At 44.4% G+C, this 16,881-nt stretch overlaps 1 protein-coding gene across 1 annotated transcript in view; it reads right to left on the minus strand.

The window, feature by feature from the left end:
• LOC308371280 (uncharacterized protein) overlaps window positions 1-11,627 on the minus strand; it is a gene marked incomplete at both ends in the record, with an annotated part of 19,941 nt that extends 8,314 nt beyond the window's left edge. Inside the window, one exon of the mRNA XM_080846125.1 lies at window positions 11,570-11,627. Within this exon, the coding sequence (XP_080702251.1) occupies window positions 11,570-11,627 (58 nt within the window). The remainder of the gene's footprint in view (window positions 1-11,569) is intronic.
• Window positions 11,628-16,881: the final 5,254 nt, after the last annotated feature.

The following is a 16,881-nucleotide window of genomic DNA, read 5'->3' on the forward strand; positions in this document are numbered from 1 at the left end:
CGAACGCTGTCAGGAAGTGTAAGCTATAGTGTATTATGTGGAGGAAAGTACTGCGTAATAGACCACTCAATTTTCAGATCACAACACACTGGATATCAGCCCTAACTAACTCCTGTTATAGCTACAATACTAATGAAAGTGTGCTGTCGCAATAGAGCATTTATTACAATGTATCTACACAGGCTAATAAACCTAAACTATAGCGTCGCAATGTGACGCTATAACAAGCAAACTCTCTACTATATATATATCACTTACTCTTGTCATAAAGAAAATAAAGACTGCAACGCATATTTCCTACACAAATAGGCAAACACTAGACTACAAATGTAAAATAAGCAAACTGATGCAATTAAGTCTGTAATTGCCATCAGGCCCTTGGCTGTCAGATGTGCTGAGTGCCCTTAAAGTCTGTAGACAAATTTGAGACCAGTGATGAATGACACACTGGTTCACATTAGATCCTCTTTACAGGACCATAGATCTATGACTATTTTTTATATCAAACCTAAGACATACAATCTCCACAGTATCTGCTGAGATGACATCCAGTGACTCTAACTAACTTTCCTGTGAGTACACTTTCAGTTCTCAGGGCAGAGCAGAGTGGAGGAGTGTGTGAAAAATGAATGATATTGAAAGATAACAGGCACTGATCAAACCAAAAAGGTTCAAGCAGTGGATGTACACCCGTTTCAAACACTGTTGTTCACCCTGGAAACTGCTGAGTACAGACAACTCACACACACACACACACACACACACACACACACACACACACACACACACACACACACACACACACACACACACACACACACACACACACTCTCCATATATAAAATACGTAATGATTTACGTAATGTCTAGGCACATGTAAGACTGTCAACATATATGAACTGGTATACAAAGTTCTTTCTCGTGTTTGTGCATACACTCCTGTCTACTTCAGTAGAGGCAGGAGTATCAGGAAATGCTCTTTCTCACCCTGTCCCTCACAAAACCACAGAAGGGGTTAAAAACGGATGTTCTACGTTTCTCACAAATCTTTCTCCTACTCATCTCTGTGTTTTGAAAGGGAGAAGGTAAGTCTTGCCATTTCAAAATGAAAGGAAAATTTAAAAAGGGGCCTCATAGTTCATGGCTAATTTTACTATTGACTCGAGAAGTAGCCTTACTTGAAAAGGACTGCTCTTTTTACAGAAAGATTAGCTGTAGGTTAACTTCCTTCGAAAAGTTAGCCGGGCTCAAGTGACCTTTAAATCTGAGGTTAGTTTGACCTCATTAAGCTCTTAGCGCCTTTGCAACTCTCTCTCCTTGGCATGAGAAGTTGCCATGGCATTGGTTTATTTTCAGGGTAGGCTTGACCCAGTGCTCCTATCTATCTAAAGCAGCAAGTCCCATCTAGCCTTGCACGGTAACATCCATCTCTATGTGAGGTATAGCTTCGTTTAGAAGACCTTTCAGTCTGAGGTTAGCATGGTTCCCTTGTCCTTTCCCGCTGAGGTTGACCTTAGCAGACGAGACCTTTCTGAGGTTAGCCTAGCGGGCCGCCCTGCTCTGTAGTTTGAGTCCGCCCGCTGTCCCTAGCCCGGGCCCGGGAGCAGCTGTGAGAAGAGCTGAGATGTTGGGTGGAGCAGGAATGCAGGAACAGGACCCACGCACTTACCATACAGAGTAGTACACACACTCACTCTCACATTCACAGATGCATGCACGCTAACACACACACACACACACACACATACACACACACACACACTCACACTCATGCATGCATGCAGTGCATCAAAAACCGACTCCACTTCATTACCTCCTTGCCTCTCACACCACGCTATAAATACCACTGTTTCCCCCCCAAATTTGTTTTTCTCTCAAAATGTTTGCTGCGTCTCCCAGGCGCTCTGATGTGGCTCTTTATTTTGTCCATTGGCACAAACCACACAATGGTGGCCCTTGAATATTAAAACATTCTCAAAGAACACAAGAGAAGGTTTGAAGTTTTAATAGGAGCCTCTAAATAGAGCTGTTCTTTGAGTTTAACGGCTGTAGAATGCGAGAGTGGGTAAGTTCTCCTTGAGTTGCAACATTCATGTCGCGCTCTCTGAGAAATTAGTTTTGAGGTTTTGACAAGTATGCTTGGTATCCCTGGTGGTGAGGTTTGTCTCTTCGGGACATTTTTTTTATGAGCTCAAGTGGCAGTTTTATGTTGAACCATGAAAGGGGACTGCATGACTTTGGTGTCCGTTAGCCCCAAACCTCCCATTACCATGTGCTTAGCGCACTATACTGAAGGTAAATACATCGTAAAATATTACAGAGTACCTACATTTTTATGGCAGGCTATTACCTACGGGTTGTTGGAATAGTAGAATATATTCACCAATAACATAAAATACATAGTTTAAAATAAATTAACTAATTAGTTAAATTCATGCCACATATCAGATCAGTGCATAGGTGTAGTCTATGTGTAAAGGCACTGCTAGATGCATGTACACAATACCTTACACTGTGCAAGACAGCTGTTCTTTCTAACCCCTCCTCTTAACCTTTTTACACAGATATAGTAGTATTTCCCTTCACATATCTCCAAAGGCAAATTAAACGATCACATAAAGAAAATCAAGTAGTCATCAATGTGTAACAACGCAACATTCGTTCCTGACACAGAAACGCGTTACAGTCTGCGGCTCCCTCACCTGGCCCTCCCCAGCAAGCGCCGTGCCTTTTTAAAAAAAAAAAAAAACAGACTGAGCACCACCTACTGGTGAATATAGGAATGACATATGGCATGTCCTCACAGGAGAAGTGCCTTACTGCACAACACAAAAGCCTAGCCTACTGTACACTCTTGTCAGACTTGTACTAAACTTCATCAATATATGTACAGGTATATATATACCTGCATATATGGACCTGGATATATGCTTCATAGGATGATTGTTAATAATTGTGTTTTTTTAAACATTTAACGAAAGTTAAAATATGAAGAGAATCTGCTGTGACAAATAAATGTACTTACAATTACGCAACCATATTGGCACAGACATGTAAAATCCTGGCTGCTGGTAATATAATGGGAAGGTAAGATTACGAATTCCTGGCAGGGACAGTGAGGAGGTATCTAATTGAGGTTGTCCTTAAACAGACAGATACAGTAACGTTCGTGTCCAGCTGTGGTCTCTCTGACACTCTTACCCTGGTGGAAGCCAGGGAGAACTGAGGAGACTTTTAAGGTTGCAAACCTCTTCTCTGGCTAAAAGTTTTGTAGTAGGCGATGGGCCCCTATTTAATTAATTGTATCAAAACTCGTGCCTGATATAATGACAAGAGAGAGTATTTCAGATGGACGGTTTTCAAGATAGCATTGTGGGTGTTTCTGTCTGCTGTCAGCTACAGGTTTGCGCGGGATGGATTTTTACAGTCCCGCCCCGTAAGATCCTGTCCCACACCTGCAAAACTATGTCATATTTTGTCTCGCGAACGTTTTGTCCCGTTCCCGCCCGCAAAATCCTTTAGGGGGACGTTACACGCGATAGTTTGTGTCCAGTCCAGTTTGTGCCCGCTCCCATAAAAAAGTGCCATGCGTAAGAAACACCAATCATGCCTGCTCATGTAAAACATGGGTTATTTCTTGCTGCTCTCCACTCTGCAAACACGAAAAACATTCTTTAGTTTAACAGCCAATGTACGTTTATTTAATTTTCTATGTAGGCCTTTATAATTTTATATGTAGGCCTTTTTTAGGGAGTCATGCGTAGCTCCCGCACGCGCCTCATTTCTTCATGCAACCGCTCTCCGCATTCGAAATGAGTCCCTGGCCGCACTCTTTTGCGGTAGGCTACTCTCGCGGGAGAGCAGGCCTGTCCTGCAAGCCTTTGTGCAAATGCGTGCCGTGCCGTACACATGTGAGGCCCAGCCAACTAAGAAAAGACTAATTAAAGTGACAGAAACTGTAGGGTGCAATAGTGGAAAGGCAGCCACACACGTGGACACACATGCACACATACACACACATTAGCACACACACACACACACACACACACACACACACACACACACACACACACACACAAACCACACAGCAGACGTGTGTGTGCCATTATGGACAGCAACTAAGAGGGAGAGAGAAAACAGAAAAATTGTTGAAAAAAAAATCAAGAAGGAGAGAGCGGAAAAAAGACAAAAAGAAAAGAAACTGAATTTAAAAAAAACTAAAATTCAGCAAGTTTGGAAAAAAAGAGGGTTTAAAAAGCAAACTCAAGAGTTTAAGAGGATCTTTGATGTATATCACAAGAGGAAAGCGGGCCCTGTGACTGGGATTAGAACAGCATTAAGTCGAAGCAGAAGGCTTGCTGGCGATGGCGCTTTGATGGGGCTGTTTGAAGTGGTTTTCGGGGGAAGGGAGCAGCGTGTGGCGTCAGTGGGACACAGGCGCTCCGGGGGGAGGCAGGGTGGCGACAGCACGGGGATGAGGGAGACCCCCTCCCTCCCACCCCGGAACCCACCCAAGTCCAACCAAACCCACTCTCCCTCTACCCCCCACCCCCATACACACACACACACACGCACACTTTCCCATCCCTTCTTTTGCCCACCCCCCACACCCCATCCTCAATCCAACTCACCCCGCCATCCCTTTCCATTCGCCCCTCAGCCACCTCCTCTTTCCCTCTCCCTGCCTAAGTGCGTGCCCACAGAGCAGGGTGGTTTCGCTTCCAGAGCCCACAAGCAGAGCAGAACAGCCAGCGAGCTGGACGGATTCACACCTACCTATTACTTATATCATTCAAAAACATGACGCAAGGCCGCTCAGATTCAAGGCCAAAGCGCGCCATTACCAGCAAGTTATTACTTCCTCTGCCTCGGTGCCTGCCATCACACGAGACACATATAATTTTGAAATTACGCCGTTCTCCCGAAATGGCATGGCCGATGCATGAAAAACTCATCTTGACTATTTTCGACGGTTTCCCCTCTTTTAGCTCATTGCTCTCTGCCCTAACGTGTTCAGTGTTTGTGTTCCCGCTCTCCCTACTCTCCACTACAGTCTCAACGCTGAAGACTCTCTGTGGAGAGAGAGAGAGGGGGGGGGGGTTGTTGTCTGATTTGGACTCTACTGATAGGAGATGGTCTGATAATTAGAGGCAGAGCTTTGACCCTTTGGTTTCCTTTCACACGTCTGGGCTTCCGGCCATCAAGATCCTGTGATTATGAAACAGTACCTGAGACCTAAATATTATTACTTTTGTGTACGAGGGGGAACATGACAACGAGAACTTCCGTTAACTGCCATAAATACCCTACACGGCCTACAGGAACACAACAGAGATCAGAAACAGAATGTTCTGAGGGTAAAATACCTGAATGTGTATGAATGTATGAATCTTTCTGAGATTTGAGCTTCTTCTAAATCAATCTTTAAAAACACGTCCTCTCTCACTCTTCTTCCCTCTCTCTATGTCTCAGGTAATGAGCTCAGCTGAATGTGGGAGTGCATGGATTTTACCATATCCCTCTCTCTGTCTCTCTGTCTCTCTGTCTGTCTCTCTCTCTCTCTCTCTCTCTCTTTCTATGTCTCATGTAATGAGCTTTGCTGAGTGTGGGAGTGCATGGCAACTCCAGGCCGTACCTGTTGGGTGTAGGTGCAGTGTGAGGGAGCGTTGCTCTGAGCTAAGCCTCACTCCCTGCTCAAAGCACAACCACCTGACATCAACCTGGCTGTTTACTGAGATTAGCAAAATGCTTGCTGACAGGTTAATGTTTTTTTCACGCTCAAGTGTGAGGGTCTACTCAGCATGTCGTAGAGTGCTTGTTTGTATGCTTTTGAGTTTTATGTTGTATGTTTGTGTGTGTGTGTGTGTGTGTGTGTGTGTGTGTGTGTGTGAGTGAGAGAGAGAAAGAGAGACAGAGACAGACACAGACAGACAGAAAGTGCCTTTGTGTGTGTGTATGTGCTTGTTTTTTCAAAGAGTGCATCAGTGTACATGTTGGGATATCTGTTTGTTTGTTTGTGAATGAGTGAGTAGAAAACACAGCAAATGGAGCGAGACGCCGTGGGCAAACAGTGAGTATACTCTCTCCCCGCAGTGTTATGTTTACAGCGTCTCCAGGCCTGATCGCCAACACCGCTCCCATGCAAACAGCACCCCACCTGAGATAAAAGCCCCGGGCCGGGCCACTCATCTCTGGACCAGGCCCCATCCCCCCCCCCCCCCCCCCCCCGGACCCCCTGGGGAACAAACGCTGGGGGCCAGCTCAGCAAACACAGCAGCTGGGTGAGAGCCAAGGTGCAGGTGTTAGAGCAACCCACACCCCTTACCACTGCCACTACCACCTCCAATACCACCACCGACATCTGGGATTGAAGCATGCTGCTCTGCATTAGTTTTGCTAAATTTTACTTCCAAGAGGTAGTCCCCACTACATATGCTCTCAACCCCCCCACCCCCTCACCCCCTACCCCATCCCCATCCTCCGTCCACCACCACTGCTTAAAACATGCATGCTACTGTTTGATTATCTGTGGGCCACTACCATATGGACAGGATATGTCCCTGTGTCTTCAGTACTTTATAATTGTTTGTCTACGTACACACATATCACACAGGCGTTGTCCGCTGGAGTGATTTTTAATACTGTGTGAATTATTCAACTTCACACGCTGCGTTTCCCTTCGTTCTCGATGTATAAGTGGCCTCTATCTCTGCGGAAGGAAGAGCAACCCTATCAAACGTGCTATACAAGATAGTTATTCTGAGCTCCTGACTGAGGTGTGATTGATGTTGTTACTTTTTTGCCACTTTTGTCATATACATTTTTTTGTACATGTTTTGTATTTCAATGAGAAGAATGCAAAGGATCATGATGGCAAAAAATACCACAAACACACACGTATGCACATACATGCATGTAAACACACAAAGACATGCATTCACTCACTCACACACACACACACGCACACACACACACACACATCCATAGCTATTGGTTTCCTGACCTACAGCAGCCATTAGGGCCAGCTACAAGTCCCTTTAGGTCCTGTGCAATACTGAATGCTTAATCTTATCTTGAGCGTTATATGTGACGCTCTCTCAATGGCGATGGTCTCTGATAACTGGCCTCTCAGTAATGCACTGCCTCTAGTTCCCAACGGCTGCTCTGCTATGCGCTGCACTCCCCGCCTCACTCCCTGCCCCCCCTTGGCTCTTTCCATCCATCTCCCTGCCCCTCACACTGAAAATAATTTTTTACTGTCCCCGACCCTGTCAGCCCCCAAAGCCCTGCGCCACTCTCTGTCTTTCTCTCTGCCTCCTCCTCTCTCCTCCTCCGCGCCCTCTCTCCCGCTGAGCCTGACGCCTGGCCCTGGCCTGTGTGGAGAGCTCCGGTAATAAAGCCTGGTGCCTGGGCTTCTCACTGTCTCGCTTGCTCTCTTTCTCACTTTCATCCACTTTCTCTTTTTCCTCTCTCTCCTCTCTCTCTCTCTCTCTCTCTCTCTCTCTCTCTCTCTCTCTCTCTCTCTCTGTTGTGCATTGTCCCACTCATACACTTGGCCCACCGCAACAGGAGTCTGTAGAACCACACTCAATGCATTGAGCCCCTCGGTCATTTTGATGTCTCTCCCACTCTCTCTCTCTTTCGTGTTCGCTCTCTCTTTCTCCCTATTTCTCTACTTCTCTCCTGCACTCTGCCCACTGTGACAGAGCTTTGCCAGATAAACACACACTCACGCATACACTCACGCCCGCAACACGCTAACACACACACACTCAGCCAGACACACAGCTGGGCCCCAGCTGCACACAAAGACTGGGGTTTGGAAATCAATGAAGGAGAAAGCAGAAAAGGGGGAAAGTTTAAATAAATTGGCACTTGAAAAAAGGAGCGAAGGGAGGCAATCGAGAGGGAACGAGAGATGGAGCGAGAGAGAGGGAGGGAGAGAGAGAGAGAGAGAGAGGGACTCAGGGATGAGGCAAGGAAATGAACTAAACAGGGCAGTTCATTTGTAACCCCCTACCCCCCATGCAAGAGTGAGGGAATAAGGGACAGAGAGAGAGAGAGAGAGAGAGAGAGAGAGAGAGAAAGGAAAGATCTAGGCCAAGGAGGTGAAACGCCACTCTTTATCTAACATGAACTCTCACAGGTTTGCCGTGTTTATTTCACGTCAAAACTGGTTCCATCCTCTGAGCAGACACTCACAAGAGACGTACCATGTGGACGTAGAGATTTCTCCCTCCATCTGGAAGTGTGAGCGATGGAGTCAGGGACGGTGCATTTCCTCCGCACCTCCCCGCTCAGACCTAAATGTTCCCCCTGTAAGGCTGTGCGCTTCAACACTGATGCGCCCCGCACCAAGGCCTCCTATTGTTTCCATTGCACTCTGGTGTTCCCCTTTGTGTCACCCATCAGAAGCAAAAGCATCTGTGATCCACCAGTTATGAAAAGCCATCATTTCTCCACTTCATCTGAAATCAGTGAACAGTGACAGTTTTATTCGAGAGACAGACTTAATCAACAATGCGTCATGAGGAGGGAACAGCGGAGATGGGTCCTTGTTTTCCACTCTTTGTCTTTAGATATGTGCTCTGATCCCTCACTCTGTCTGACACACTTTCTCTTATTCACCATTTCTTTCTCTTTCTCTCTCTCTCTCTCTCTCTTACACATTAGCCAAATGATTTGGTTTTATCTCAGTTTATACTCCTAACCTGCCATCCGCTATCCTGGCAGTGCAAAGAAAAGCCCACTTCCCTATGTGATCCTCATGCAGTGCGTAAAACAATTGGTCAAAAAAGACTGGGGGAACGAAGAGGAGGCAAAGGACGAGTGTGTAAATGAATGTTCTTACCGCATCGTTCTCGAAATGCCACATCTAAGCGTTTTCTCTACGATGACTTCTTCAAACTCATTGCATTTTTGCGTGTGTGCGTGTGCGTTAATTGTGGAGAAATATGTTGTTCACACTCAACACGGAAACAAGCCATGACTGCATGTAAAACCTTCCAAGGACTGTTTTGAGCTGTTTCAAAGGCTGTTTTCTTCCTCTGCGATGCAAATGCCCTCTCATCTGTCTCGCATGTGCGCCGTATGCACACAAAATCTCAAACCTCAGCACTGCATCCACATTCGCACTGGTTTAGGGGGACGACAAGAAACCCCCTAACCTTCTCACAAGATCGCCATTTTCTCTACAAGCATTTCTACAGCTGGCACTGACCAGTTGATTATTGTGATTATTACTCATCTGTTGATTAATTCATTCCATTGTTCACTCAAATTGTTTCTGCAGTCCATTTCACAGACACTTTGAACAGTTATCGCTCATGGCTTGATGTGTGAGAGAAACATGACGCTTCTGTAAACTGAGTGCTCAAATGTGAAAAAAGACTTTCAGTGTATTATGTGGGACAGCAATGCATCATCCCTTTCCCACTTAAAGCTGAAAACAATATCATACAATCTATTTTCATAAAACTATAAGAAAGGGTTAAGATTTAGATAATGATTCTGAATAACAACTGCTCAAATACAACTTGAATGCATCTAATCTGCATTCTAATCCATTCTGAAAATAGAACATACACATATTCAACTAATTCACTAAAAACTTGATGATCATTTTAACTTGATAAAACATTACCATGCACAGAACACGCGCCCCCTAACTGATCTCTGATACCTATGTCAAGAGACAGACAGTGAAGCTTCTTTTCTTTTTTTAAAGTAACAACTAAAGTTCCTCTGTGAAGAGAAAACGCTTCACAACCGCCAGCATGCAACTCTTCTGGTACCACAATTGAGGAACTTCACTTTAGCACTTGTGGGGGTCAAGCAAGGTTGTTGCTCCCCTTCCACTCAACAGATCCAGGCCCCACCGAGCTGAGGTGTGACTGTGAGCTGGGCAGGGTGCTGGCTGGGGGTGATAGGGGCGGGGTGGCTATTTGGAGTCCATTAGCGCGGAGGGGATCTCACAGGAGCGTGAGGCTGCCTCTCTCCCTCCACCTCATGCTCATGCCGCACTGTAAGCCAGTGGACACAACCTTAGCTATGTGTACACTGGCTCCTATGCCACAGGTGTCAAAATGCCAAACAAGCGAAAAAGGCCAACTGAGCCCTACATATACATGACACTGAAAAAGAGTGTGTGTGTGTGTGTGTGTGTGTGTGTGTGTGTGTGCGTGTGCGTGTGCGTGTGCGTGCGTGTGTGTGTGTGTGTGTAGGAGTGTATGTGCAAGTGTGCGTGAATGTGTAATCCACATATCCATGCATCCACATATGCGTGTCATCATACCCAGCACTCTGATCATGCCCATAACCTGATGTTTATTACTGTGTACAGTGCCTTAGGATGAAACACTTGAATTAAAATACTCGAAACCAAAGAACCGTAAGTTAAATTACTGTTCATAACACAAAGAGGAACTGCACAAGTTTGTGGACAAATGGCTCATGATATAAAGTGCTTAATGAATACTGATAGTGCTGCCTTCATCTTACCTAAGGGTGACTTTACATAAATATGTTCTTTGTGGAATGATGGCTGTTTAAAACCTGAATGTGAATTGTGAAATTCTGGAAATAATACAGGGAAAGATGTTTGAATTCCTGCTTCCCAGATAAAATGGCGCATCAGTACTTTATTTAATTGGCCATTCTGTGGAGATACTGCTTTTAATGTCGCTGTATTTGTCCAAAATATGTTTTGTTTTTTTAAACTAAAAACAGTCTGATTCAAATTAAAGTCTGATTAAAATGCACCAGCATCCCTGTAAAACATGTAGGTGTTAACATCAATTTGTTTAACATGACTGTAAGCAATTAATTATACAAGCGCTGTGACTCTTTTCATGCGCTATTTCGGTATGACAATTCAGACATACAGTAATTAATGACTTCTGATTCAGTGTGTTCCTGCAGCCAGATTTGTGAAATAACTTTTCATGTTGCTATCAATTTTTTATTTTCTGGACAATGTCTTTCTCACACGTGGACACTCTTTTCCATTAGATTGTGTTTTTGTTGCCTTGTAAAACATATTTTGGCTTGATAAAAAAAGACAATCACATTACTCTGCTACTTTGCACTTTTTTGCCAGTCCTTTCGGGAACAAACTGAAAATGTTTCACTGCCTCACAAGTTGCCTGCATATTGCCATACAACTCAGTTTAGATCAATTACTGAATAAAAAGTTTTTATACAATCGATGGTTTAATTGCACCAGTCATTCAGAAACCCAGTTCAACCACATTTAGTGTTAATTTCAGAAGTAGTTATGTATTCTTGCACGTGAATAAATACACATAACTTTTGTGGCGTTATTTTATGTGTACCTTCCAGACGTGAACCGAAGCCTGATAGGAGACATCACATACAATTGTTACAAACTCACCGCTCCACATAAACTACTTTGTGTGTTTTGTTCATGTCGTGCCTTAAAATTAGCCAAGAGTCCAAGCGGCATGTTCTCAAAGCAAGTACTAGTGAAAGGAGCATTAGGAGATTAAACGATAGAGCAGCTGTTTTTTTTTTACCCTGCTTAGTGTATCAAAGTAAAAATGGGTCCTACCTTGGTTTCGTCGTGGATTCGCTTGCTTCCTTCGCTTGCCCCGGCTCTCCTCGGCCATGTCGTCGCTGTAATGGTCCGAGGATGTGAGAAGTTGTCTGTGTCTGAGATGAACCGGCGGTGCTGAACGCCGTCGCCCTCAACGGGTAACTGAGACTGACGGCTTCCAAAAAACTCAGGTTCAGTGATGTCATCAGAGGCTGGTTTTGGGTGAGGGGTGCGAGTACTGACACTTGGTGCTTGTTAAACGGTGCGATTAAATTCAGCATTAGTTACTAAGACCCTCAAAATAATGGTGGTCAGGAGTCAAACTTGAGAGTCGACAGTAGCACTGTCGTTAATTGCAGGCTATATCCTCTGCCCTTTGCCATCAGCAATAGCCTTTACGCGTTGAAATGTGGTGAAGAAACGCGTTCAAGCAACCTCGCGTACAAACTTAGAGGTAAGGGGAAAATGTATGGGGAATTGTCGCTTTACTTGTTGTTATACGTTTATAGTATATCAAACAACACAGGCAACACATACTAAAACGTTAAATAGATAGCCTTTGTCGGGGTTTGTTGTCTTAATTTACAAACTTTTACAAATGAATTTACGGTGAGTTCCCGTTACTGAAGTAGAACTATTGTATCTGCAACAACCTTTGTCAAAGCCAAAGATTTTCTTCAACAGCCTTTGTCAAAGGCAAAGGTTTTTATTCGTGCTGTTATTCAGAGAACTGAGATTATTTAAAACCTCACGTCACGTATAGCACCTGTGTTTAAATGCCCCATAGAGCCCCCTGTACCGCATTCTATTCACTCCTAGATCGCTGTAGGAAGTACTAAATTGTCAGGCTTTTGTGTGAGTGACTGTCCCGTAATCTGTTTAGCAACTGAAAAAAAACATCCGAAAAACTTTAACACACCGTTTCAGGACCCCCACCTTGGCATTCTAACCCCTGGAACCCCTGCCTTTTCTTTTAGTTACTCGCAAACGGAGTGTTAATGTGAACAAATTCCGCCTCTGCTATTGTCCGTTAGAAGCACCAGTAGCAAAATGACTAGAAAGGTGCGTTAAAGGTATCATAATCATTATCAGCAACATCCACAGCAACAACAACAACAATAATAATAACAACAACAATATATAATAATGTTTAACCAATATCAAACATGGCATGTGATAGCCTACTACATCACACAATTAATCATAGTAAATAAAGAACCAATGAAACTCTATCATTTCATATTTTAAAATATAACTACAGAACATAAGATTGTGAAGGCAGTTTCCTTAAAGAAAGCAGTTCCTAAACTAATGTATTTGATATTATAAGAAAGAAAGAAAAACACATTGATTTAAATCAAGACTTTTCATATCCTGACTGACCAACTATATTGAATAGCATATTATTGGTGGTTAAGATTTCAGATAAGTGTAACAATGAACATCCCTGATATTTCATTAACGTTGTTGGAACTCAGACCATGCTGGCTATGACTGTGGGATACCTTGCAAACAAGCCCCTCCAGAGTGAAGGAGTTGCTAAACAACTGCAGATTACTAACAATAGAACCACACTGTCAAAACTCTTGGTGACCCTGGGCTTCCTCATGACTTGCTAATAGACATTTGTCTTTTTTTCAGGGGGGCACAAAAAGAAAGGATCCCAGGTGGAAAGAGAGAGGAATGAAGGGGTCACAATGCTTTTGTGAGGGAGGAGTGTTGGGGGTGGTGTGTGGTCAGGGGGAGTTGTGGAATGGGAGGCCGTAAATGTGGGTGGACCGATGGAGCAGTGGGGTGAAAATATAATTCAGATACAAATCAAATGCACCCGCAAGGTAGCTCCGTCTAACTTTCAAGATGACAGTAACTCCTTTACCTTTCAGATGAGATTTGAATTCTCCATTATTTGACATGGTATCTAACAAGGAAACATGTTCTAATCCTAAATAAAGTTCTAATCCTTTTTGGGGGGGATGACTGTGGTCTGTAGCATCCTGGCTGGCAGGGCACAAGCATGTTTGTCCGTGTCAGCAGCTTCCAGTGATGGTTGTCCCAGAGGCGGTCGTGAGGGGACCCGAGCGAGGAGTGACACTGACCTGTGGGGTCATGGCATCTGGGAACCAAATGGTGGTGTCGCCCTCCAATAGGTGAAAAGATAGGGACCATCATGATAATTTATGAGTCCAGCCCTATAGGGTCTTTCTCTCTTTCCCTCTCTCTCTCTTTCTCTCTCTCTCTCCCCCCTCTCTCTTTTGCTCTCTTTTTGATTTTCCTTTAATTTGCTCTTTCTCTACTCAACATTTCTGAGGCGCTCCTGCACAATGGCCAAGAGTTGACAGAGAGACAGCCTGGTTTTTCACCCTGCCTGTGATTTATGGAGGGACACAGTTAGACATAAAGCATCCGGGTCCCTCTTTATTTAGTAGAAATTAAAAGATAATGTGTATGGAATCAATAGTAATTGAATATATCTATAGAAACAGTATCATGGAATCTGACAAATACCTCCAGCCCTGTGCACTGCTGCTAGAGGACTGTTGGTCAACGCCAGTGATGTCTCTCCTTTGAATGGCAGGAAGAGGAAGACCTGTTACGTTACAAACACAAAATACACAACACCTCCCCATCCTATCAACCAATACATATAACAAATTTTTTATGACTTTTTTCCCTTCTTTATCCTTCAACATTTCACTCTACATCCCTCTCTCAGTTTGTGTGTGTGTGTGTGTGTGTGTGTGTGTGTGTGTGTGTGTGTGTGTGTGTGTGTATGTGTGTGTGTGTGTGTGTGAGTATGTGTGTGTGTGTGTGTGTGTGTGTGTGTGAGTGTGTGAGTATGTGTGTGTGAGTGTGTGTGTGTGTGTGTGTGTGTGTGTGTGTGTGTGTGTGTGTGTGTGTCTGTGTGTGTGTGTGTGTGACAGAGACAGAGAGAGAGCCCAGGGGTAGAGCTAGCAGGGTGCTGTCCCACTGGGATTGTCCTAGTCTGTGGCATGGGTTCAAAGCTGGGAGCATGGGGAGGGGACCCCTTTAAACAGCATATTAAGCAGGAGTTAATTATATGCCAACCTTTGTGACAAAGGCAGAGAAAAAAGCTTTCACTTGAATGGCAAGACAAGAAAAGAAAAAGTCATTATGCTCACCAGTTTTTGCATTTGAAAACCTCAGTTCTTATTTTGGCATTTCCATTTGTATTCGCTAAAGCACCAGCACAGCAGATTTGGCTTAAGTCGTGTAGCAGTTGTGGTGCTAAGCCTTTATGCACTGTCTCTTTATAGCCTAATTATATCATTACGTTTTACTTTCAAAGGCCTTGGGTTCTCTCGCTGGGATTCAAGAAGAAAGAGACACACGGTCACAGTTTAAAAATCTGCCCTTGAAGTTCATTCGCTCTGTTTTCTGGTTCTGACATTGTATTGGATGAATTAACGTGAAATAGCCCATCACTTTGTTTGTCACTGTGCAATGGTGTTGTAAAGCACAAAGAAGAGGAACGCGATTGAGTAAACTTTATCTGCACCAGGAACAGTCCCATCCCGCCCAAAAAGCAACAAGGTTTTAAAACGGCAGCTTTTTAAAAAGAAAGCAACCGTAGAGTTGGAGAGAAGATAATCATTTGAAATGCGGTTCATTCTGTAACTACTCTTATTGGGGACATCGAAGTATGTGACATGTCCAAAGGGCATCTTTGGACAGCAGCACCGTCTTTGTGCTCAGATTAAGGTGAGGTGAGGAATCGGGGAAATCATAGCCCTGCTCAGCCACACATATCAGTCCACCTGTAGCTAGCATCCCCCCTCTGAACTGGGTGAGGGTGAGAGATAGATGGAGAGGAACAACAAAATCAGGAGAGAGAGAGTAGATCAGAAAGAAGACTGGAGAGTGACATATGAGGGAGAGCAGCAATAAATCAGGAAAGGGAGAGAGAGATAAAGAGAGAGAGAGAGAGAGAGAGAGAGGGAGAAAGAGATTAGATCGGAAAGAGGGCTGGAGTGTGACACATGAGGGCAGCCCAGGGAGAGAGTGAGTCAGACAGGTCATCTGTGCCAGGGTGGAGGTTCTCCCCTCCGCGCCACACCGCAGCGCTCTGGCTCTGGCTCTGGCTCTGGCTCTGGCTCTGGCTCTGGTGCGGGGGACTCCCAGGTGCCAGGGCTTAGTGACCACAGAGCGCCCGTCTAGAGTGCCACTGGAGCCATGCAGGGCAGCCCTGCTCGCACTCACGCTGGGCAACATTTAAGGCAGTGGGAGAGGGAGGGGAATGGGGACTTGGATTTTTGTTTGTCTGCGTGTGTGTGTGTGTGTGTGGGGGGGGGGGGGGGGGGGGGGGGTAGTGTGTAGGTAGTGTGTGTATGAGGGGGTGGTCTGTTTTTTTGTAGGCGTCTGGGTTTAGGGGAGGATTTAGGGCACAGCATCCCGTGAGAGTCTGCGTGTGAATGTGATTTAGTCGACTCCATTTTATGTTATTTTTATTACATCGACATGTTTCATCCTCCAAGTTTTGCTGCAGCAAAAGTGGGCTTTGATGATGAAACGATAAATCCATCATCTCTCAGACTGCAAGCTTTATAAGGCGCTCTGTGATGTATTTGCTATGCTATTCACAAAGAGATCCACAAATGAGGTGGCATGAATTTAATCACGGCCATTTAGCCAGTCAGAAGTATCTATTTCAGAAGCTATTACTGGCGTCTTTCATCACTGAGTTTGACTGCTGTGCAATCTATTGACACTTGGGTCTAAGTCTCCATCTAGTGCTCTGATAGGGAACTGCTGACAAAAGTTCCCTATAGCCTCACCGTCCTGGTGATGGATTTCTGCCTCTTTACCCGTATGTCTCCATATAGTCTCCATAATCGGACCAGCAATCTTAAACAAACAAAAATGATATCTATGCATCAAAGGTTATGAAGTCCACCATGTCTACCACAGGAACAGAAGGCCTAGGCATCAGCATATATCAAATGTCTCTCCTGGGATCTGAGCACATGCTGAAAATCTAGCAAGTTCCAGACAGACATGCTGATAAAATGCATATCATGATTTTCAGATGTCCTAGTCCCCGATCCCAGAACTCATGCTGCATGATGATCAAGATGACAAAACCATAGGCCTATCCTCAGGCATATACTGTAAGTGAGTGGTAATGACCCCTAGAGGACTTAAAGAGAAACTGCAGTATAAAGTTTGCCAGTCTTTTACTATTTAGTGTAGTCTGCAACAAAAACAGTAATCAAAAGAAAACACGAAGTCCATTTAGAATCCATCACAGGCTGAACATGTTTATTTATAAATTGGTAAAATATAGTACATTTGTATAAAAAATGTAGAAA

The sequence above is a fragment of the Sprattus sprattus genome (genome assembly GCF_963457725.1).
Source record: "Sprattus sprattus genome assembly, chromosome: 10".
Taxonomy (NCBI): domain Eukaryota; kingdom Metazoa; phylum Chordata; class Actinopteri; order Clupeiformes; family Clupeidae; genus Sprattus; species Sprattus sprattus.